This window comes from Sturnira hondurensis, unplaced genomic scaffold (genome assembly GCF_014824575.4).
Source record: "Sturnira hondurensis isolate 20B ecotype Veracruz unplaced genomic scaffold, ASM1482457v3 Scaffold0002840, whole genome shotgun sequence".
Classification (NCBI taxonomy): domain Eukaryota; kingdom Metazoa; phylum Chordata; class Mammalia; order Chiroptera; family Phyllostomidae; genus Sturnira; species Sturnira hondurensis.
Genome location: NW_028075471.1, coordinates 34716512 through 34740282, shown reverse-complemented (window position 1 = coordinate 34740282; position 23771 = coordinate 34716512). Strand labels below are relative to the sequence as shown.

At 35.2% G+C, this 23771-nt stretch overlaps 1 protein-coding gene and 1 pseudogene across 2 annotated transcripts in view; one reads left to right on the top strand and one right to left on the bottom strand.

Annotated features, from left to right (window-relative positions):
* Window positions 1–2530: 2530 nt before the first annotated feature.
* LOC118983692 (protein C1orf43 homolog) lies at window positions 2531–3905 on the bottom strand (annotated as a pseudogene).
* A 3810-nt stretch (window positions 3906–7715) lies between these two features.
* The window catches only part of PALS2 (protein associated with LIN7 2, MAGUK p55 family member), a 43347-nt gene continuing 27291 nt past the window's right edge, over window positions 7716–23771 (top strand). For both annotated transcript variants that reach the window (XM_037041285.1, XM_037041284.1), the window contains exons 1-4: window positions 7716–7832; window positions 17308–17460; window positions 20316–20465; window positions 21251–21478. In XM_037041285.1, the coding sequence (XP_036897180.1) occupies window positions 7716–7832; window positions 17308–17460; window positions 20316–20465; window positions 21251–21478 (648 nt within the window). The remainder of the gene's footprint in view (window positions 7833–17307; window positions 17461–20315; window positions 20466–21250; window positions 21479–23771) is intronic.

Here is a 23771-nt window from a genome sequence, read left to right as displayed (position 1 = left end):
CCAATAATTGTATTGAACAACATATTCACTGTTTTGTTCTGCTACCTTCTGCCATCTTTCAGACAACTTTGTAATTCCATCTTCCCAAAACATTTTATCTTTTTGAGGGAAGATGCCTTTTGCAGTCTTCCAGGATATTGAAATTGTTTCCATTAAGAGAATTTTGCAAAGACCAGAATAAATGGAAATCCAAAGGTGCAATGTCTGGTGAATACAGTGGATGAATCAGAACTTCCCAGCCAAACTGTAACAGGTTTTGCCTGGTCATCAAAGAAACATGCAGTTTTTCGTTTTCCTGGTGGAAGATTATACGTTTTCTGTTGACTAATTCCAGATGCTTTTGGTTGAGTGCTGCTTTCAGTTGGTCTAGTTGGGAGCCATAGTTGGTGGAATTAACCAGTTGGTTTTCTGGAAGGAGCTCATAATAGAACACTCCCTTCCAATCCCATCTTATACACAACATCACTTCTTTGGATGAAGGCCTGCCTGTGGTGTGGTTGCTAGTGGTTCATTTCACTTGCTCCACGCTCTTCCACTCCACCTTATTGTAAACTATGCACTTGTTATCACTCATCACAATTTGTTTTAAAAATGGAATGTTTTTGTTACATTTAAGTAGAGAATCACATGTGGAAATATGGTCAAGAAGGTATTTGCACTTAACTTATGTGGAACCCAAATATCAAAGTGATTAACATAACCAAGCTGGTGCAAATGATTTTCAGGGTTTGATTTGGATATTTTGAGTGTGTCAGCTATATCCTCTGTGGTATATCATTGATTGTTGTCAAAAAACTTGATTTGATCACTATCAACTTCAACTGATCTACCCGACTGTGGAGCATCATCCAGTGGGAAATCTCCAGCACAGAACATTGGGGTTCTTTTTTAAAATCCTCACTTGAAGACATGTTTATTGATGAGAGAGAGAGAAACAAAAAGAGAGAAAGAGAAAGAAACATTGATGTGAGAAACATCATTTGGTTGACTCCCATACACACCTTGACCAGGGATGGAATCTGAAACCTAGGTATGTGCCCTGACCAGGAATTGAATCTGCAGCCTTTTGATGTGAGACAGTGCCCCAACCAACTGAGCCACCCAGCCAGGGCTAATTTTCTTTGAGTTTTGAAATCCACAGAGAAGTTGAAAAGCTTTCAATCTTTTCTGTTTTATTGTAAAAATATGAACTATCTCTTCCTTGAAGATTTGTTAAAGTTTATTCTTAAATCTGCTCATGGATAACATCTTTATAAAAAGATATCTTTGAAAGCCTTTGCAATTTCTTATGTTAGGAACTATTTTCCTTTTTATGTTTCTACTACAATAATTGATATTTTCTGCAAAAACCTCTACTTGACTAGATTTTAAAATAAAATTGTTCATTATGTTCTCTTTTTAAAAAAAAATTATTTATTTTTAGAAAGAGGGGGAGGGAAGGAGAAAGAGAGTTAGAGAAACATCAGTGTGGGGTTACCTTTCATGTGGCCCCCACTGGGGACCTGGCATGTGCCCTGTCTGGGAATCAAACTGCGATCCTTTGGTTAGTAGCCCACACTCAATCCACTGAGCTACACTAGCTAGGGCTCATTATGTTCTCTTTTTAATCTTTATGCCCACAATTACTTTCTCATTGCCTTCCTAATGTTATTTGTGTCTTCTTTTCTGAATCAGATTGACCAAGTATTTGTCTGTTTTTATTGTTGGTTTTTTTTTTTAAGGAGATGGCTTATTGACCAAATCTGTGGTTCTTTATTTTTGAGTTGATTTCCCCTTTCCCTTTTATTAATTTTTTTCTATTTCTGAGTTTTCTATTACCTTGTAAATTTTGGCCTTTCATGATCCATAGTATTTTTCTCACTTGTTTCTTATTGACCTTTTCCTGTGAGAGAATTCTTCAGTTTGATATTCCTACACATTATAATATAATCCTTTATCTCTTTTGCTCTTTTTCTTCCTCCCCTCAACAGACCCTAGAGTAATTGTGGGTTCTTTTTGGTGGTTAATGCTTCAGTTTGTTGAATTTGATGAGTTGTATTCATGCTGCTAGTTTTCTTAAGTGTTTTTTGATTCTTGATTTGTTCATATTTGTAATTGAAGGGTCTAGATTAAATATAGTAAATTTTCTCTAGCTCAAATAAGAATCTCATTTATATGTTATTGAATCTAGCTTCTGATTAAGGCTCTGTCCTCTAGTGATTATGGAGGAGAAGTGGAACTTGCAAAAAAAAAAAAAAGAAAAAGAAGTCCCATAGTTTTGGGACTTTCCTTTTTTCCTGGAATCTCTGAGTAAATTGGGACACTTCTCTGTTTCTCTGGCTCCCATCCAACTTTGCAAGGTTCCCACTACAAAAACTTCCTATTTCATATATTCTGCTTTTACATACTCTAGAGTTGCCTTGTGGTTATTCATGTATGAGTAATTATTATAGATTTAGTTCATGTTTTAATATTTTATAAGGTTAAGCCTCTCATTTCTTACATATTTTCTCAGTTATTTTTCACATGTGTTTAGGATAATTTAGTTAAAAAGAACAATTGTATTTTTTAAAATAGTTTGTGTTTTTAGGTAACTCATTTATAAAGTTAGACCAGTGATTTGGCTTGTTAGGGGAAACCATTCTTTCATACTCTCCCATCTCAGTAAAAAAGAGGAGATGGGATTATGCCAAGTGTCAGAACATTATTTTATTCACAACAGGGTATAGAATGGAAGTGTTGGGGCAGATCTTTGCATAGCAGGGAGGTTGTGTTCATGTTTTGACATCCTGGTTTAACTGGAGCCCACAACCTCACCTAACCTCCCACAGTTCCTGTCTTTCCCCCATCAGTCAACTCTGAGGTGCCCCAAATTGTTCCTATTCAACTATGTGCATAGGGAAGATAGGAAAGACACCAAATACTCTTACCCCAGCTTTCACCTTTGGGGTTAAATAGCCTGTAGTAGGAAAGGTGAGCTATGATCAAAACCAAGTGAGAATTTTTAAAGAAGCATTGACAGGAACATTGAGAATAACATCTGACTGCAACTTTGGTAAAAAGTGCCACCTCGAGGAAAATAAAGACTTAGCAGATGTTCTGAAACTCCACATGAGAAAGGGCTGGGGACTGATCCTCTGAGAGCTTTGGGCTCAGTGGGGCTTTGGCTGGTCCAGTCTGGACCTACTGAGCTGGACGACCTGGGGGCTGTGTGGCAAGCACACTGCAGTCTGACTGGCTCTAGCTTCAACAAGACAGAGCTTGGCTAGTTTACTCTTTTGACTGGGAGGGAGGGAGGTATGTCACCTGGTGGTTGTTGGGAAGACTTCAGGAGACTGAGTTAGGTCTTTGGCTGCTGACTGGTTTTGTTGCTGATACCTTCTACCTTGTGTTTCACTGTGGCCAGCTCATCAGTGCCTCTGGATAGGCAGGTACTCTGTCCAGAGACCTGTTTTCCGTAGGGAACCATCCATCAGGATATCAGTCGGGACCTTGTGCAGACCCTTGCAAGGGGTACTGGTGTTTCAAAGATCTAGCAGGTAGGAGCAGAAATTCTTGCTCATTAAGGAATGGGGATGCCAGCCTTCACCTTGAAATGGGATCCTGGCAAGGATGGCATCCAAAGGTTTCATCCTGTACAGGTAGTTTTACTCTGATTTCCCTTAGGTTTCCAGATGTAGCAATCTGTAGCAGTCTTGCATCATCTTCCACAGGAGCTAGGGTTCATACTTGATAGACTGAAGCCTAAATAGTCCAGTATCAGTCTCTTCTTTCAAGTCTTCGGAGGCATGTGTCCTACAGGAACATGAGGTCTTCTTCAAGATTTTGTTGAAAAGCGCATTATTTGCTTCTTCACAAAAATAAATAATAATACAAACACCAGGTCAACCTTCATCAGCAACATATTCACCCTGGACGCCAGTTACTGCCCTCCCTACCCCATGCAAAACTTCACGGGTTTTCGCTAGTGATGTTTCAGCCCTTTTCATTTCATGGCACACATAAACTAATTATGAAAATTCTCCAGGACCAAAAATATATTTTTTGCCAATCTAATAAAAAAACAGGTATAATTTGATTCATTCACACCAGACAGCTATTGTATTGGCTGTTGTCATTCTTTTATTTGACCATCGAAGGGGAAAGAGGTCAGTGCCTATTGACCTATTAAGGGCAATACCTTAATAGTCAGGTATTGCATGTTTTAAAACTTCTTGCAGCACATCAGTTGGAAATTGCTGGTTTGTGCCATTGCCCTGTGTCATGAACCCAGGTGCCATGGAGTTCCCTGGCCATTTTCTGATGGGGGATGATCAAGCCAGGCCTGGCCTGAAAGCATGGCTTTGTGAGGGTCTGTTGTATTTTGATTAGAACTCTATTAAATGTACAAATTAGTTTCAGAATGTTTGGCATTAACATGAATACCATTAACATGGTATTCAAGATTCCCTCTCCAGGACATGGGATATTGACAGGTTTACTAGTTTTAAAATAAATTTTGTATGATGAAAAATGAGACAATTTAAGATGATGTTCAAAATAAGCAAGGGTATATTTCACAATCTCTGCCACTTTTCTGCCCACTTAATTCATTACAAATATAAAAATTTAAGTACCCCAAGAACCAATACAGAAGATACATTTTTAAAAAAACTTTTAATACAACTGAAAATTTGAACCCCAGGTAGATATTTGATGATATTAAGGAATTACTATGTTTTAGATGTGCTAACAGTATTTTGGTTACATATTTTTGCTAACAGCATTTTGTTTAAAAAGAGCCTTGATCTTTTAGATGTATACACTGAAATATGAAATCTAGGATTTGCTTCAAAATTATGTAGGATCCAAAGTATATGGGAGTACGAAACGAGATTTCCATGTGTTGCTAGTTGTTGGAGCTGATAGTTATTGGGTTCACTGTATTATTTTGTCTTCAGTTATGTATATCTGAAATTTTCCATAATGAAAGTTAAAAATAAAATACATGGCAAATACAGAATGTCAAAGGCAAGAAAAAAAGTATGAAAAGTAAAGCTTAAACTACGTTTATAGTCAGAGGGTATAAAAATATGCCTAAAGATTGTTGATTCTGTTGTTTTCCGCCCACTTAGAGTACACGTTGGGCCTCCAGCAAAATTCTGAAGTAGTTTCTGCTTCCCAGTGTCTTCTTTCTTTAGCTTAGCCAATACCGGTTTTCCTTCTCTTTGTTTTAAGGGCATGTTTTTTCTCCTGTTCACCTCTTTACTTCCAAAATTGTCACTCATTTACATATTCTGAGTAGGAGCCTTTTTTCAAGACTTAAGGTACAGGGAAAGAACACTTTGGGAAGGAGTTTAAGGGTAGAAGCCAGAGAATAGGTCTGATAGAGTGTTAGAAAATTGAGCATTTGGAAAAATTACTGCTAGAACTTTGAAAAGTTTGTTGGAACATTCAGAAAAAAAACTTGTAGAAATCCCGAATGAAAATCACCTACTGTTGATTATATAAAAAAGAAAATTGCCAGTGTAGATATAGGGGAAGGTAAAAGCTTACCTTCTAGTATTCTAACAGATAATAAATAGATAATGTCTGAGTATATAAATTAAAAAGTAGCAACATTAGCATATATTTAGAAATATATGATGTGATTAAAAGAAACTTCAAAGTACTTGCTTCTGGAGAAGTGGGATGAGTTGAGGGAGTGGATAGTATGGAAGAGAGAACTGCTGTATTTCATTATAAGCCACTTAGTATTACAATCTGACTTTAAAGAGGGTTTCTGTTTTATTTTAATAAAAATAGAAAATGAGTATTAAAAATAAACAGCCATAATATTAGTAGATTTATTCTAGAGAACTATGAAGAGGAGATAAAACTAATATAAATAATCTGAATAAAATCAAGACTGATAGGGAATGAAAAGGGTTATAGCTTCACTCTCTTGCATGTGCATATTAATTTGTCTAAGTACCATTTGTTGAAAATACTGTTCTTTCCTCCATTGTATTGTCTTTTTACTTTTGTTGAAAATCAATTGGCTATAAATTTATGGATTTATTTCTGGACTCTCATTTAGTTATATATCTGCTTTTATGCCAGTCTTGTTTACTGTAGTTCTTCAGTCAGATATGAAATTAAGTGTGGATCTTCCAGCTTTGTTGTTTTTGAAAATTGTTTGGGTGTTCTGTGTCCTCTGCATTTCTCATATGAATTTTGAGATTAGTTGATCAATTTCTGTGACAACAACAAAAAAGAGGAGGCAGCTTGTGGTGAGGTTGCATTAAATCTGTAGCTCAATTTTGTGTATATTGCCATCTTAACATGAGGTGGGATATCTTTCTATTATTTGTCTTCTTTAATTCTTTCAATGATGTTTTATAGTTCCAGTGTTCAAAACCTTGCACTTCTTTATTAGAAATCATTATTCCTGATTTCTAATTGTTTTATTTGTGATAGTGTTGTAAAAGAAATGGTTTTCTTAATTTCATTTTCAGGTTGTTCATTGTTAGTGTATAGAAATACAACTGATTTTTGTATTTTGATCATGTATTCTGTAACCTTGCTGAACTCGTTTATAAATTTATAAATTCTTTAGGATTTTCTATATACATGTCATCTACCAAAAAAAAAAAAAGACAGTTTTACGTATTCTTTTCCAATCTTGATGCCTTTCATTTCTTTTTCTTTCCTAACTCCCTAGCTAGAACCTCCAGTAGAATGTTGAATAGAAATGGCAAGAGTAGACTTTTTGCTTTGTTCCTGATTTTATGGAAAAGCCTTCAGTTTTTTACCATTAAGTATGATGTAAGCTATAGAAATTTTTATAGATCTTCTTTATCAAGTTGAAGACATTTCTCTTGTATTTGTTGATGTTTTTCTAATCAAAGGATTTTGGATTTTGTCGAATGTTTTTTCTGTGTCTATTTAGATATTTTTTTATCCTATTTATGCTGCATATTACATTGATAGATTTCTATATATTGATGAACACCCTTGCATTACTGGGATAAATTTTACTGGTGATTGTGTACAATCCTTTTCATATGTTGCTGGATCCAGTTTGCTAGTTCTTTATTACATATTTTTGCATCTTCATTTATAAAGGATATGGGCTGTAATTTTCTTGTGATATCTTTGTCTGAATTTGATATCAGATTCTCAAAGAATAGTTGGGAAGTGTTTCCTCCTCTCCTTTTTTTTGGAAAAGTTTGTGAAGTATTGGTTTTAATTCTTTAATGTTTGATAGAATTCACCAGTGAAGCCATCTGGTTCTGGACTTGTGGGGAGTTTCTTGATTGCTATCTTAATCTGTCTACTTTTTCATACCTCTATTAAAGTTTCATATTTCTTCCTAAGTAATGTTTTTCAATTTGAAGATATAAAGGAAGTGTAAGATTATAAGTATGTATATGGTAGCCTGATAAAGCCCAAATTCCATATAAAAACCTGTCCTGCTACTAATTCATGGGAAGTCAATTTGAAATTTATAGTATTTAATAATTCAGGTTTTTAAAAATGTGATTTTTTTCAAAGGAGTGTTAATTGTTAATGCTTTTAATTTCAATTATTTTATAATCATTTAATAATGGCTTGAAATTTAAGGCTTTTAAAAATTTATTGGGGTGACATTGGTTAAGAATATTACATATTTCAAGTGTACAATTCTATAATATTTACAACATGTTTATGTTTGGCATGTGCTCATCAAAGGGTTTTTTTTTTTTTTTGGTTATATTGCTTTTATCTCAACAGCAATGCAGCAAGTCTTGGATAACCTTACGGAGCTGCCCTCATCTACAGGAGCAGAAGAAATAGATCTAATTTTCCTCAAGGGGATTATGGAGAATCCTATTGTAAAATCACTTGCTAAGGTATATGGGTTTATTCATAAGATTATTAAATTATTTTTTTAAAGATTTTGTTTATTTATATTTAGAGAGGGGAAGGGAGGGAGAAGGAGAGGGAGAGACACATCAGTGTGTGGTTGCCCCTATATGCTGCCTGACCCAGGCGTGTGCCCTGACTGGTATTCAAACCCATGACCCTTCGGTTCACAGGTCTGTGCTCAATCCACTAAGCCACACCGGCCAGGGCCAAGTTATTTTTTAAATTGTTTTTGCAGAGGTCTTTTCAGGTATTGCTGTTTTAGATCTTAGGTTTAATTAGCAAATAGTATTAACCGCATAATGAAATCTTTGTATCCATCAAAATTGGACCACTTTATGCCTTTTCTTTGCTGACTTTAAACATAGGGTGAAATGATCTTTAGTTTTAGTAGCCTAACACATTTAAAGTTTTAGGGAAACCCTAACTGAATAGTCATTATAATGGGACCTGTGAAAAAGATCATGGTCCTTTCTCCATTTTCAGCAACAGCAAGGGAACTGATTGATTGATTGATTTTTGGTTATTTTTATTTTATTTTTTATTGTTTTTTTATTCTGTTTAATTTTAATTTAATTTTTTTCATTACCATTTAGTCCCCTTAAACCCCCCCTCCATTGCAATCACCACACTCTTGTCCATGCCCATGAGTTCTTCCTTTTTGCTCAATCCATCTACCCTCTAACCTCCCCCCACCCAGAGCTGTTAGCTTGCTCGCTGTCTCTGAGCCTGTCTCTGTTTTCCTTGTTTGTTCAGTTTGTTCATTAGATTCCACATATGAGTGAAACTGTATGGTTTTGGTCTTTCTCTAACTGGCTTATTTCACAGGCATACCTTGGAGATAATTATGAGTTCGGTTCAAGACCACCACAGTAAAGCAAGTCACAACATTTTTGGCTTCCCAGTACATATAAAAGATATGTTCACACTATACTATAATCCATTAAGTGTGCAATAGTATTGTGTCTAAAAAAAGTACATACCTTAATTTTTAAAATAGCTTATTAATAAAAATTGTTTTAAAATAATTTTTAAGTTATTAATGTCATTTTGCTGGTGGAGGGTCTTGCCTCTCTGTTGATAGCTGCCTCCTGATCTGGGTAGTGGTTGCTGCAGGTTGGGATAGCCCTGGCAATTTCTTAAAATAACACAACAGTGGATTTTGCTAATCAGCCCACTCTTCCTTTCATGAATGATTTCTCTGTGGCATGCAATGTTCTTTGATAGCACTTAACTCACAGTAGAATTTCTTTTAAAATTGAAGTCAGTCTTCTCAAAGCCTGCCTTATATAATAGTGTCTAATTTCTAAATCTACAAATCAAAAGCTATAAATTAAAGGAACATGGGAATGGATTTTAGGAGAACACTGACAAGAAAAACTGACAACTAACAGTATGACATCAAAGGAAGAATAAAAAACTTTTTAAAGTACCAATTAAGAGCTCAGGGTGAGCCACGTAATACAGGCTTAAAGGGCCTGCCCCTATGTATTTTAACAGACCCCAAAGCTATTACTTTTTGCACAAGGCAGTACAGTGGTTGATATTTGTGACAGAGTCTTGAATCTGAAAGTAAATCATGTCCTATATATATTATTATTATTATTAAAGTAAAGGATCAGGACCCTAGTTCCCTGTTGGTGGGATTGCAGACTGGTACAACCACTATGGAAAACAGTATGGAATTTTATAAGAAAACTAAAAATGGACATGCCTTTTGACCCAGCAATTCCACTGCTAGGAGTATATCCTAAGAACCCTGAAACACCAATCCAAAAGAACCTATGCACCCCGATGTTCATAGCAGCACAATTTATGATAGCCAAGAGTTGGAAGCAACCTAAATGCCCATCGGTCAATGACTGGATCAAAAAACTATGGTACATTTACACAATGGAATTCTATGCTGCAGAAAGGAAGAAGGAGCTCCCCTACCCTTTGCAACATCATGGATGGAACTGGAAAGCATTATGCTGAGCGAAATAAGCCAGGCAGTGAAAGATAAATACCATATGATCTCACCTTTAACAGGAATCTAAACAACAAAACAAACAAGCAAGCAAAATGTAACCAAAGACACTGAAATACAGAACATGCTGACAGGGTCCAGAGAGGAGAGGGGAGAGACTCACAGGGGAAAAGGGGAAGGACTCACATGAACAAGTATAAAGGACACATGGACAATAACTAAGATGGGGGGCAGAGATGGGAGGGAGGTGGGGAGCACTTGGGGGGCAGGGCTGGGAATACAAGAAAGAAAACTGTACTTGAACAAGAGTTAAATAAAAATATAAAGAAATAAAGGATCATCTATTAAACTTTAGAAACACTGCAGTGAAAAATGACTAAATGAAAAATTCCAGTTGGGCAATCAGCAAGTGGATTAGTTTCTACTTACATCATGTGATCTTAAAATGGATTAAGTTTGTGAATAAAATAATCTGCATCATTAATTTGCCCTTATCAATGGAAAGCTTTGTAAAAGTTATCTTTCAGAAGTCTTAGGAAAAACAAGTAGCTAAAAAATGATCACAAGAGAGGATGAAATCAACACTCTGGGAATGACAAATGGCTGTGTGAAAAGAAGGTCAGAAAGGGCATATGGCACTGGGTCTTTAAAGTGAGAACCATTTGGGAAAAGTTAAAGAGTGGGAGGGCAGGGCTGCGAAGTCCTTACTCACAGCAGAACTTCTTTCAAAATTGAAGTCAGTCCTCTCAACTCCTGCCACTGTTTGATCAGCTAAGTTTACGTCATATTCTAAGTCCTTTACCAGGAGTATATTTCATATCAAAACCACTTTCTTTGCTCATCCATAAGTAGCAACTCTATCTGTTAAAGTTTTATTGTAAAATTGGAGCAATTGAGTCACATATTTGGACTGTACTTCTAAATTTTAGTTCTCTTGCTGTTTTCCACCACATCTGTGGTTGCTTCATCCACTGAAGTCTTTAGCTCAGGAAAGTCATCCATGATGGTTGAAATCGACTTCTCACCTTGTGTTAATGTTTGTATTTCTGCTTTTTCCCGTGACACAAATGTTCTTAATGACATCTAGAATAATGAATCCTTTCCAGAAGGTTTTCAGTTTACTTTGCCCAGATCCAATGGAGAAATCACTATCTATGGCAGCTGTAGTCTTACAAACGTATTTCTTAGATAGTAAGACTTGAAAGTTGAATTACTCCTTGATCTGTGGGCTGCAGAATGGCTGTTGTGTTAGCAGGCACAGAAACAACATTAATAACCTTGTACATCTTCATCAGAGCTCTGAGGTGACCAGGCGCATTGTCACCCACAAAGCAAAGTGCAATAAAACAAGGTATGCCTGTACAGACATACATGCATACATACGTAAGTGAAGGATTGAAGGCTTAATATTCTTAATATGCTAATTCTCAGCAACCAGCTATATATCAGTATAATCCCAGTCAGAATTTCAGGTTGATGGGATGATATTGAAATTTTTAAATAACATAGACTAGCCAACATTTTGCTGTTTCGAAGAACAGCAAAATGCTACGTCTTCCACAGCCTGATCTCAAGGATTGTGATCACTCTACATTAATGAAGACTGTAGTTCCAGCATATAGGTCAGTGGTGTGGAATAAAGTCCAGAAAGAGACCTACACAGTCAACTGATTTTTGTTAATAGCGTCATGGTAGTTCAATGACAAAATGATAATATAATATTTTCAGTGAATGTTGCTGGAACAACTGAATATTTATATACAAAAAAATGAACATCAACTTTTTCTTCACCTTGGTTACAAAACTTAGTTCAAAATAGATCTTAGATCTGCAAACTAAGAGCTAAGACTTAAAACTAAAAGAATACATAAGAAAAACTCTGTGACCCTGAGTTAAGAAGAAAGTTTTCAGGTAAGATATAAAAAGCATAGAACTTAACAAAAAATGTGATTGAGATTTTATCAAAATTTAAAACTTTTCCTTTTCAAACGGCACCATTAAGAAAATGAAAAGGCAAGCTACTGACTGGGAGAACATGTTTGCAAAACATATCCTACAGAGAGCTGTTCCTTTGTTGCTGGTAGCAATGCAAAATGATATGACTATTTTGGAAGACAGTCTGGCAGTTTCTTACAAAGCTAAAGATAGTGTTACTACTGTACAGTCTGGCAGTTGTGCTCCTTGATATTTACCCAGGTGAGTTGATTGTCCAAACTTAGAAGTAACCAAGAAGTTTTTCAGTAAGATGCGTGGATAAATACTGTGTGGTACATCAGACAATGGAATGTTATTCAGAGATAAAAAAAATAAATGAGCTATCAAGGCATGAAAAGACATGGAGGAACCCTTAAATGCATATTGCTAAGTGAAAGAAGCCAGTCGGAAAAGGCCACATACTGTATGATTCCAATTATAAATTATAAAGATATAACTTATCAAATCTAAGAATTTGAACTCCTTCTGCTTAACTGGATGATTTCTGACAAATTCTTTACTCAGAGAATTCTATTCTAATTATACTTATTTCATCCATTTTTTTTTGTTCAGAACAGATCTTATCCTTTTTGATATAATGTATGAAGAAGCAAGGTAAAAATTGAGTTTCCCATTCTCTCTGTCTCATTTCTACTTTGTGCTCAAATTCTTGTTCATTTTTGACTATGAGCTTCTCTTCATCTTTCTTATTCTAAAGTCTCTACAATAAGAGAATGACTCTTGACCACAGTCAAACTTATTTCTCATTTACTTAGCTCTATTAAAAATATTTAATGAGCAACTCCTACATCTTAGCCATGTTCTAGGAATATAGAAACAAAATTTATGATATTTTGGTTCTTTTAAGGGAGAATGAGCCCTGGCTGGTGTAGCTTAGTGGATGGAGCGCGGGCCTGTGAACCAGACGATCGCGGTTCGATTCCCAGTCAGGGCACATGCTTGGATTGCAGGCCAGTTTCCGGCAGGGGCCAGTTCCTTGCAGGGGATGCACGAGAAGCAACCATACATTGATGTTTCCTTCCTCTCTCCTTCCCCTCCCCTCTAAAGATAAATAAAATATTTTTTAAAAAAGGGAGAATGGCAAGATTACTACACATCGTAATAGTGTATTATCATTAACAGAGAATAGTATCTGTCACTTCTGATATTTGCCCACAACTTCTGTTAAAATTTTTTTAAGTTGTTAATTTTTTAAAAAAATTCCTTGCAAGCATGGTTAAACTGAACTTGGCCAAAATACTCAGAAGTTCTGAAAGCACTTTTTCTTCTCTGTACTTTATTTTTCTAAGGTGTAGTGGTGAGTAACATTCTCAGAACTGGCCATACCACAAGACTAGGCCATATATGCATTAGCTCCAAGTGTTCTGCAAAGTCAGTCATAGCATGTTCTTCCAGCTATGGAAGGCGAATATGCTTTTATTGAGTTATGCTAGCTTTCTCTAGTGTTTCTTTGTAAGGAAACAAGACCCATTTACTCAAATGCATGTGATTCATCTGTCCCTCTGGTTAGCATTTCCTTTGTTTTGGTTTGATTGAATTCCAGGTGGTACTTGCCTCTTGAAAGCTACTAAATAAATTCTGACTTTAAACTTCTTTCACAAAAATTTAGAGATTAAAAAGATATATATTTAAAAATAAGAACCAGCATTTGCTTTCTCAATAAAAGTAAAATCAATCTTGATTGAACCCAACTATATTTCAGAAATTGATTTTCCATGTTAATATAATTACAGCTGCAGTTTTACAAAAAGACTTTATCTTCCTCTGAGAATTTCTGTATTACCTTGTCAGATTCTTTCCTACCATAGAACCAGTCTGTGCAGTTGGTATGAAAATATCTTTAGGCACGTTTGTTTTTATTACATGGTTCTGCCTCCTACTTGACTTCCTGTTTATCTCTTGCCATTATTTTTTCCACATTCCCATCTGTCCCCACCCAATTTGGGAGCAGTAAAGTAGATGAATATAGAAAGGAAGGTGTTGTATTAGAGTTTTCAAGTCAGTGATCATTTCTGTTGCTTTGTATCTCAGTCTTTAATTGAATCAGAGTCTACCAATATCTAAAGCATTGTTACTATATGTTGATCATGTTAACAGAATATTGGCATACTACCTTAAGGAAAGCCATTTACTGTATGTTTCCCAGAGAAAGTGATAGTCTTTATAGCTCTTACTTGGAGCAAAGGAGTGAAGGTTGAAGGGGAGGGTGGTGTTCTGAACCAGGGGAGTATAAAATAAGTACAGAGATTGATGTGGTGGAACAAATTAACGTCTTTGGACTGGAAGAGCTATGTTAAGAAGCAACAAGTCAATTAGCAGGCAGTGAGAGCATCTGTTACACATTTAATGCATCATATATTGGATTGAATAATTAATTATGTGGCTCTGTATAGTGATAGAGTCAAATAAGCTTTCGGTTGTCCAATCTTCTAGCATCTCTGGGCCACATGGGAAGAAAAGTCGTCTTGGGTCACACATTAAATACACAAACACTAACAAAAACAAAAAAAAATCTCATAATGTTTTAAGTAAACTTACAGTTAGTGTTGGGCCGCATTCATAGCCATCCTGGGTCACAGGCAGCCAGTGGGCTGGACACCCCTACTCGGCACGAGTGTGGGAGCTCAAGCCTTGATAAAAGATTACCAGACTCTGTGTATTACCAGTGCTGTGAACCTAAACAAATCACTTCATTTCATTTTGTATCAGTGTCCCCGTCTGTAAGATGAGGATGATAACAACATACCTATCTTTGCCAAAAACGCACACATACACTCACACACTTGCACTCACATTGCACTGAAAATACTTGTGTGGTTCCTGACACATACACATGAAAAAGCCCTCAATAAATGTTAACTGTTTTCTTTTTGTTTTAAGGTTTCTTATACTATTTTAAGAGTGTTAGAGTATTGCAAGATTAATGCTGCTAAATTAGAAATTTATTAAAGCAAGTATCTATATTAAAACAGAATTCTAGCTTGTTTTGAAAGAACTCATTATGTTAATTATTTTAGTATTTTTCCAAAGTTGATATTCATTTCATGATATGTAGTGTGTATTTTCATTATCCTATTCTTATCAAGCTTTCAAAAAATTTCACATTTACCTATTCTCATTCTTTGTGGTATTTCTAGTCTTATTTTTTTTCTTATGTAAATATGATAGAAACTTTCTCCTCTGATTAAATTACATTTGGTGTTTTGACATTTTTCTTTGTTTAAAAGCAGGTATAATTTCTTCTTTATCAGTTTACTTCACATGACTTAAAATTTCTTCTTCTGAAGTACTTTTAAAAAATGTTACTGAATGTATGGCCCCCACTTTTTAAAAACTTGTTTTACTTTGTGAATAACCCAAAATTACATTTAAATTTTTAAAAAATTGCATTTTAGCTCTGGCCGGCATGGTTCCATGACTTGAGCATTGGCCTGTGAACCAAAGGGTCACTGGTTTGATTTCAGTCAGGGCACATGCCTGGGGCTAGGTCCCCGGAAGGGAGCACACAAGAGGGAACCACACACTGATGTTTCTCTCCCTTTCTCCCTCCCTTCCTCTCTCTCTAAAAAATAAATAAAATATTTTTTTAAATTGTATTTAAAAAATTAAAATGTGTGTATTTGGACTCTGAAGAATTCTCTCTATATGATAGAAATAAGAAAGTATTATAGGTATCAAATAAAGTTTAATTGACAGTGTTGCCACTTGAAATTTGAATTTTTCTTCAGCACTTTCAGAAATGAATCTTAAAATATGTGTAAGACTTGACACTTTACATGCTTTCATTTCTAAACTAAATCTTAATAATAATGCTTTCTTTGCATGTCTTCAAAATCAGACAGCAACCATTTATCAAAAATCAAAGAACACTAAAAGATGAAGACTACCTAATGTTCACTCTCAGTTTGAATTAAAAACTCTGCTTTGTTGACCCAGCAATTCCACTGCTGGGATTATACCCTATAAGCCCTGAAACACCACTAAAAGAACCTATGCACCCCAATATTCATAGCAACACAATTTACAATAGACAACTGCTGGAAGCAACCTAAGTGCCCATCAGTAAATGAGTGGATCAAAAAATTATAGTACATTTACACAATGGAATTCTACACAGCAGAGAGAAGGAAAGAGCTCCTACCCTTTGCAACAGCATGGATGGAACTGGAGAGCATTATGCTAAGTAAAGTAAGCCAGGCAGTGAGGGACAAATACCATATGATCTCACCTTTAACTGGTACATAATCCACAAAAGAAAAAAGCAAAGTATAACCAGAGACATTGAAATTAAGGACAACCTAATGATAGCCAGAGGGGAGTGGCGAGGGGACAGTAGGGAGGAGGGTTTTCCGGAACTACTATAAAGGACACATGGACAAAATCCAGGGGGAGGGTGGAAGCAAGGGAGGGAGGTGGGTTTGGATGGAGTTGGGGGGGAATGGTGGGGGGAAAATGTAGACAACAGTAATTGATCAACGATAAAGTAATTTGAAACAATAAAAATAAAATTTCCATTGATTTAAAAAATCCAATAATCATAAACATCTTTGGGGAGCTTTTGTGAGGGCCACCTTATATAAATGCATCAAAGTTAAAAAAAACAACAAAAAACTCTGCTTTGGCCCTTGGCCCAGCTCATTTGGTTACTATCATCCCAGTATGCCAAGGTTGTGGGTTTGATCCCAGGTCAGGGCACATAACAAAAGTCAGCCAATGAGTGCATAGATAAGTGGAATAACAAATCAATGTTTCTCTTTCTATCTCTCAGTCTCTTGCTTACCCTCTCCCTATAAAATCAATAAGTAAATTTTAAAAAACTGTCCTACTACTATTAAAGGGTAATTAGAACTACTGATTTTCTGTGACAGTGTGGTTCACAGTCCAATTTATGTGAAAAAGTTTAGGAGATTTTAAAAAATAGCTTAAGATATATAGTGATAAAATCATATAGTCCTGAAGGCCCAGTTATAAGAACTTACTCCCCTGAATATATTATTTTGTTGTTTTTCAAAAATTGGAAGATGGTAGCATAAGAATTCTAGGTTTCCCAAAATGATTTTTATTATTTTTGAGTGTTAACCTATACAATGATTGTGTCTATTCTTTATTTTTATTATGCTTAATCATTTATTATAATAAAGCTTGTCATCTAGAATTTGAGCCTAGTCTAGAAAGTCATTAGGACATTTTGTTGTGGAAGAAATAGTGTTTTTTATTATCATTTGGCCTATTTAGATTTTTCGTGGTTTAGTTATAAAAATGAGTTTCCATGACTTACAGGAATAGCAGCCAAGATTTGTTACAATGCATGAACACATTTACTAAAAAGCCCCCCAAAACTATATATTAGCTCTGATTGAATTATTACATTTTGTTTCAATGAATCAAACCATCAAGTCATATCTTCTACAGCCTTACAAAAAAAGAAACAAATCAAGAAGAAAATCACAGTCTGGAGCAAAACAGTATGTATTATTGCTTTACCGTTGTCTTTTTAGGCTCATGAGAGGCTAGAAGATTCAAAACTAGAAGCTGTTAGTGACAACAACTTGGAATTAGTCAATGAAATTCTCGAAGATATCACCCCTCTAGTCAATGTGGATGAAAACGTGGCAGAGCTGGTTGGAATACTCAAAGAGCCTCACTTCCAGGTAAACTTTCCCTCCCTGTGGTCTCTCCATGTCCACTGTGTTCCCAAATATTCTCCTTTAATAGTTGAGTTCCAGTCTAAGATGAGGTTTTTAAATGTTATTTAGGGCCATACTTTGTAATATGTAAATTCCAAGATAGGTATTTTAATATTCTGATATTCTGAGGATATATAAACAGACATATGTAACTAACAGACATTACATAAATCTATGATGTTTGTCACAGAAATACATCAGAGTAGATTGTTCTTTGTGTAATTTAAAAAAAAAAACCCGATTCACCATCAGACCACTTGCTGGAGATATTTTTCTCCGTGATACCGGATTTTTCTTCCTCACTACCACCATTTCCCAGACCTCCTTATGGTCAGTCATACACATTTTCAGTGTTGCTTCTAGGACTGGGGTGCATTTGGTGACCTTGGAACAACAGAGAGCTGTGTAAGGGTAGAAACTTACACAACATACTTTTGGTAGGCACAAAAAATAAGTACAACTTAAGTATTGGTCTATGTCAATGAAGAGTTAATCATTTTAGCAAAGAAGAACCAGTTTCAGAAGAGAAAGGGGATGCGCGGAGGTTTCTTGTAAATCTGTAATGAAGATAGTGTAGTATTGGGTCAGCATTAAAAAAATAGATTAATTGATGAGAATAGCAGCCCCAGAAATATGGCAACCTGATTTATGACAGAGATAGTACATTTTAGTGGAGAAAAAACAGACTATTCAATACATGCTGGTGGGATAGAGAAATAAAGTGTCACCCGCTTTCCACTGCAGATGTTAGGAAGCAACACCCCCTTGATTTTTCTCAAAGACCTTCTGGGACTCTCAATGTTACTGTGAAATTTGAAGATTTATGGTGAAATGGTTTTCTACATAAATCAGTATGTGAAGTACAAAAAAATAGACACACATCAGAGACACCCTTTGTGCAGGGGCCAGTTGATTGAGACCTATAAGACACTAGGTTATTCAGAGTTTATCCGGAGGACAATGGGAAAACTTGGGCAGGAATGAGAGAAGGTATTGAGCAGCAAGAGGTCAGATTATGGAGATTTGTTAAGTACAAAGGCAAGAAATTGTGGTGGCAGTGTAAAAATGAGGATTTCAAGTTTTAAACAGTAAAATTGACAGGGCTTGGTGGCTGGTTACATGTGACGGTTGCGGAAGAGAGAAGCTCTTCCATTATTCTCTGTGTATTCACAGTAGTAATCCTCCTAGAGTAGTGCCTGGTCGGCCTACCACGATAGATGCTGAGATTGACCCCTTGATTGAGAGCAGTGACAGTCTAACCCTTCCTTTGAAAGCTTCTCCACTAGAAGTAATATAGTGTGTTATTCTAACATTATGCAAATGCTATTTCCTTTCATCCATTGGCCTACTGATGAACACATTAATAATCCAAAATGACATTTTAAAAAATTCTGTCATTCTACATTTATTGGCTGGTGTTCTTATGTGATGTAGAGCTTTTCCTCATCAAATCGGCTATTTAGTTTGCTATATAATGCATTTCCCACTGAAAAGTCAAAGAAATGTTTGATCTTTCCCTTTACCAATTTTCAAAATAAAGAATTGTTTAAAGTAGCAACTTAAATAGTAACAAATGTCTTTTTTCAATCCTTTGGTTTGGATTTTTCATTAGTTCAATATGTTTTAATGCTCTACAATCCTTAACACTTTGATTTTCAAGTTATCATATTTTTTTATAACTTTTCAAGTTATCATATCATAGTTTTAGATAGATCTTTAATATATGAATCTGAAGCTCATGAAAGGTCTGGACCAAAGGTATAAAATTGGAAATTATCAATGTATATGTAGTAGTACAAGTCCTAGGAGTGAATAATATTCCCTAAGAAAGTGAGTACAGGGTGAAAACAAAAGACTAGATTAGAGATCTTAGTGACTTCTAGAATTTATCAGAATAATCCTTATATATAAATGTGTAACTTTTTTTAATCTCTTACATATATTTTCATGAAATAACCAGAAATTGTCAATAAAATCCATGTGCTGATTATCTCTGTTCTGAATTTGTTGACATTTGCTCCCTTCTTTGTATTTTAAATTATTTTTTTTGAACTCACATTCCATCCACTCAAAAAAAAATTTCAACTTAGCTTTGTGTGAAGTATACACATTTACAGTATAAATGAAAAATAAAAATATACAAAAATAAGAAATTCCTAGAAAGCTAAATTAAAGTCATCCATGATGATAGCACATGTATAGTATATGTAGAAGTTAAAACTATAGTCAGAACCATCACTGGCTCATTTTGTTCCCCATAAAAATATGTATTTTGTAGACTACAAACTTTATTTCTAATATAAAAATTTGCTGTCACTGATATAATATGCTGATATTTTTCTGTTTTCTATTGGACATCTTTTTAGCAAACATCTTGCACATGTAAAAATATTTGGTATTATTAACTACATTAAAGTAAAAATTAGGGTTACTGCCAGTTGAGTTTGCATGGTAAGTAATTAATAGGGATTGATGGTAAATATTGAATGGAGCTGATGGTGATAACAGTGGCAATGAACTCCAGGGCTTCCACTGTACCACACTTGGCAATCCAGGTTCTGTTTCCATTGAACATGGCACTTTTTACAAAAGTCACAAAACTCTCTTCAAGAAAGGAATATGTTATTGTTTGATGTTTAAAATATGTTTATATTTCTTTAAAAGATTCTACATACATTTGATTTTACTCAAATTTGGAGATTCACTAATGTGTGTGTTGGACAGATTTTTAGTACTTTACTGGGATAATGAACTAAGTTATCTTTAATAACTTTTTCCCTCAGTAATTAATAACCACAGGCTGTTTTGATTCCTTACAGTCACTCTTGGAGGCTCATGATATTGTGGCATCAAAGTGTTATGATTCACCTCCATCAAGCCCAGAAATGAATAATTCTGTCAATAATCAGTTATTACCAGTAGATGCCATTCGTATTCTTGGTATTCACAAAAGAGCTGGGGAACCATTGGTGAGTGAATAAGTCGGTGCCTTCTTATATCTGAAGTCTGACATACTTGTGGCTCAGCCACTGTATATCATTTTTTTCTCTTATAACTTGTATCGTAATGAAACTTTATTTGTATATGTTTTATGTCTTTTGTAGCTTCTATATAAGATACACACTTGATGCTCTCTCAACTTGATTTAGTATAAAAAATTAAACTAAGGTAAAAGTTAAATTGAAATAGAGGCAAGAAGAAGTTTGCTAATGGGTAGCAAAGATTTCGGAAAACAAGGACTGTATTTTTTTCCTTATACCCTTTGAAGAAATTACCTCAGGTTGCTTGCTAATGATAGTATCAAAACACAGAAGAAATTATTGAAAAGTGAAGACATGGTAGGGCTCTGTAAGAAGTGACATTTATACTTCCCTGCTAAAATTATTATTTCTGGATCCTGACTATAAAAACAGTGAAATGGAATAAAGAAAAGCCAGGAACAAGGCCATCAGAATGTACAACCACCCTTCGAGGTTCCTTTTACCCTGGGGGATGAAGCCTAGTATATGTTTCATTTCCTCACGTTCACCTTGCCATGGAACTTTTTTTGTAGGGGCGCTATTTGTTGTCACAGTTGCACATGGTTAAAGGAGATTAGAGTATTGACACAGGAGAGAACATAAGGAAAATAAGAATTACTCATCTAATTTTAGAATTATTTTCTTATATACACATATTCATGAGTGTGTTAGATTTTTTTTTTTTTAGATTTTTTTTCTAAATCACCGACAATTCCATTTTTTATTTTCTTAAGGGTGTAACATTTAGGGTTGAAAATAATGACCTGGTAATTGCCCGAATCCTTCATGGAGGCATGATAGATCGACAAGGTCTGCTCCATGTGGGAGATATCATTAAAGAAGTCAATGGCCATGAGGTTGGAAACAATCCGAAGGAGTTGCAAGAATTACTGAAGAATATTAGTGGAAGTGTCACCCTGAAAATTTTACCGAGCTATAGAGATACAATTACTCCTCAACAGGTTAGTAATAAAATTCTTGGTAATATCAAGAGTACTTTTATTTCTTTAATCATCTGTTGGATATAAGCACCACTTGCTGTTCTTTTGCTGAAGAAAAGGGAGAAAATGTTTGATTTAATTGTTCTGAATTGCCTTATTTTATCATGGTGGAATTTTTAAACAATTAATGTCATCTTATTACTATAAAGGAATTAGTAAAGAAATCTCTTTGGGAACACTGTGAACAATGTACAGCTAGGTACCAGAAAAACCCTTTTAGTCATTACTCTAGTAGACATTTTTGGTACCTATTATGTTCCAGGCCCTGTGAGAGAAGAATGTAGTTTCAACTACCTATAGCTTAGTGTGCACATGATGGACTAGAGCAGGGATTTTCTATCAGTGTGCTACAAGAATTTTTAAAACGTGCAATACTAGACTATTTAGTCAGGGACACTGACCTCTTTTCCCTTAGAGTGTCAAATAAAAAAATGACAACAGCCAACACAAAAATAGCTATCTGGTATAAATGAATCAAAATTGTACCTATTTTTTTTTGGTCAGATGAGTAGAATATATATTCTTGGGTGTGCCACAGAACTTTAGTGACTAGTTTATATGTACAATGGGATGAAAATGGCTGAAAATCGCTGTTGTAATAGAATTATAAAGGAAGGAAAAGTAGTGAAGTAATTACAAAGAAACAGTTGACAATTATTGTAGGAGTGTTGGAACTGAGGAGAGGGTTTTCAAGCCTAGATAATGCAGAAATGCGAGATACCTACCAGAGCTTTATTTTTTTTAATGTATGTTAAAATCAATGTTTATTTTTTATATGTATTGTTCAGTTACAGTTGTCCCACCTTTTTCCCCATTACTCACCCCTACCTTACCCCTTCACCCCCACAGACAATCTCCCCCAATGTCTGTGCTCATGGGTCCTCTATTTGTGTTCCTTTGCTAGCCCCTTCCCTGTCTTTCCCCCATTATTCTCCTCTACAGCACCTCTAAAACACCTAAAATGTCTACCGGTGTTTCAGATGCTGTTAATTGATTGGGTTAGTTCCAGAAATTTATTATTTCATGTGGGAGTTTTAAAATTTTAAGATTCTTTTAAATCTAAAAATACTATTAATATATCTTATTTTCATATTGTTAATATGAAAATTTAAAAGGCTTTTTTGTTCTCATGCAATTGTTTGAAATAACATGTTGAATACCTGTTTTATATTGTTACTCAGAGGATAGGATAGAATATTTAGGCATGATTTTTATATATAACTTGGACTTCTGAAAGCCTTACAATGAACTTTGGTGGAAATGAAGGTAGAGAACTTGTCTTCAAGGAAAAGAATCATTATTTGCACATTTTCATCTTGATAAATAGAACCAAAAATGTAATTTTAAAAATTATGTTTTAGTTATTTAGGAACATTTTTTCACCCTGTGGTCCAAACTTTGAGCTGGTCTTACCAGCTCACCATGCCCATAATGGACTTTTGCAGGAAAAATAATTTTTAAAATATTAATAGCTAGGGCTTTGGCCTAAATTCCTCTGTAGATTCTACAAGTGGGGAACTAATCTGAATAACATGAGATGCAAGGATATTTAGCTCTGTCTTGCCTTATCCCAGTGCCTTCTCAAACACTGGTTTTTATTCAGCCTTAAGAACTGGGAGAAGGGATCGAAATGGGGAAAGAGAGGTCATCCAAGCCTGTGGCTTTCAGACCTATCCTACCATAAAAAAAAAGAAAAGAAACTGTAACATGAAATCTTCAAACTGGAGAGCTAAGGCATATCTGTATTGGACCTTTTTAAGGTGAGAGGGGGAGAGATTGCTAATTATACTATAACAACAGGCATAAACAAAGAGCGTCCTGGGCAAACTATGGTTATCTTACTTAAGAGATACTGGGGGAAGCAAGGGTATTTAGCCTCTTCAGCACTGAAAGAATTGCTGTGAGAGCAGATGGAAGCCAGGACTTCCCAATGTGGGAAGTCTCAATGTACTGTTTTTCAAAGCATGGTCAGTAGATCATCCCTATCAGTATCATTTGAGGTGCTTACTAAAAATTCTAAGGGTCTATATGTTAAAATTTGAAGACTAAGGTAAATTAGAAATTGTACTTAATTCTGAAGTTCTTCAAAGTGCATATAGAGTTCCCAAAGGCTGTTTATAATTCCATTTTTGTTCATTAAGGCCAAATTGAGTTCCTTGTTACTTGTTCTTTGAGGCAAATATAACCCAGGTACCAAAAAATATTATAAGAAATTAGAACTTCCAGCCAAGATGGAGGCATAGGGAGGTACACT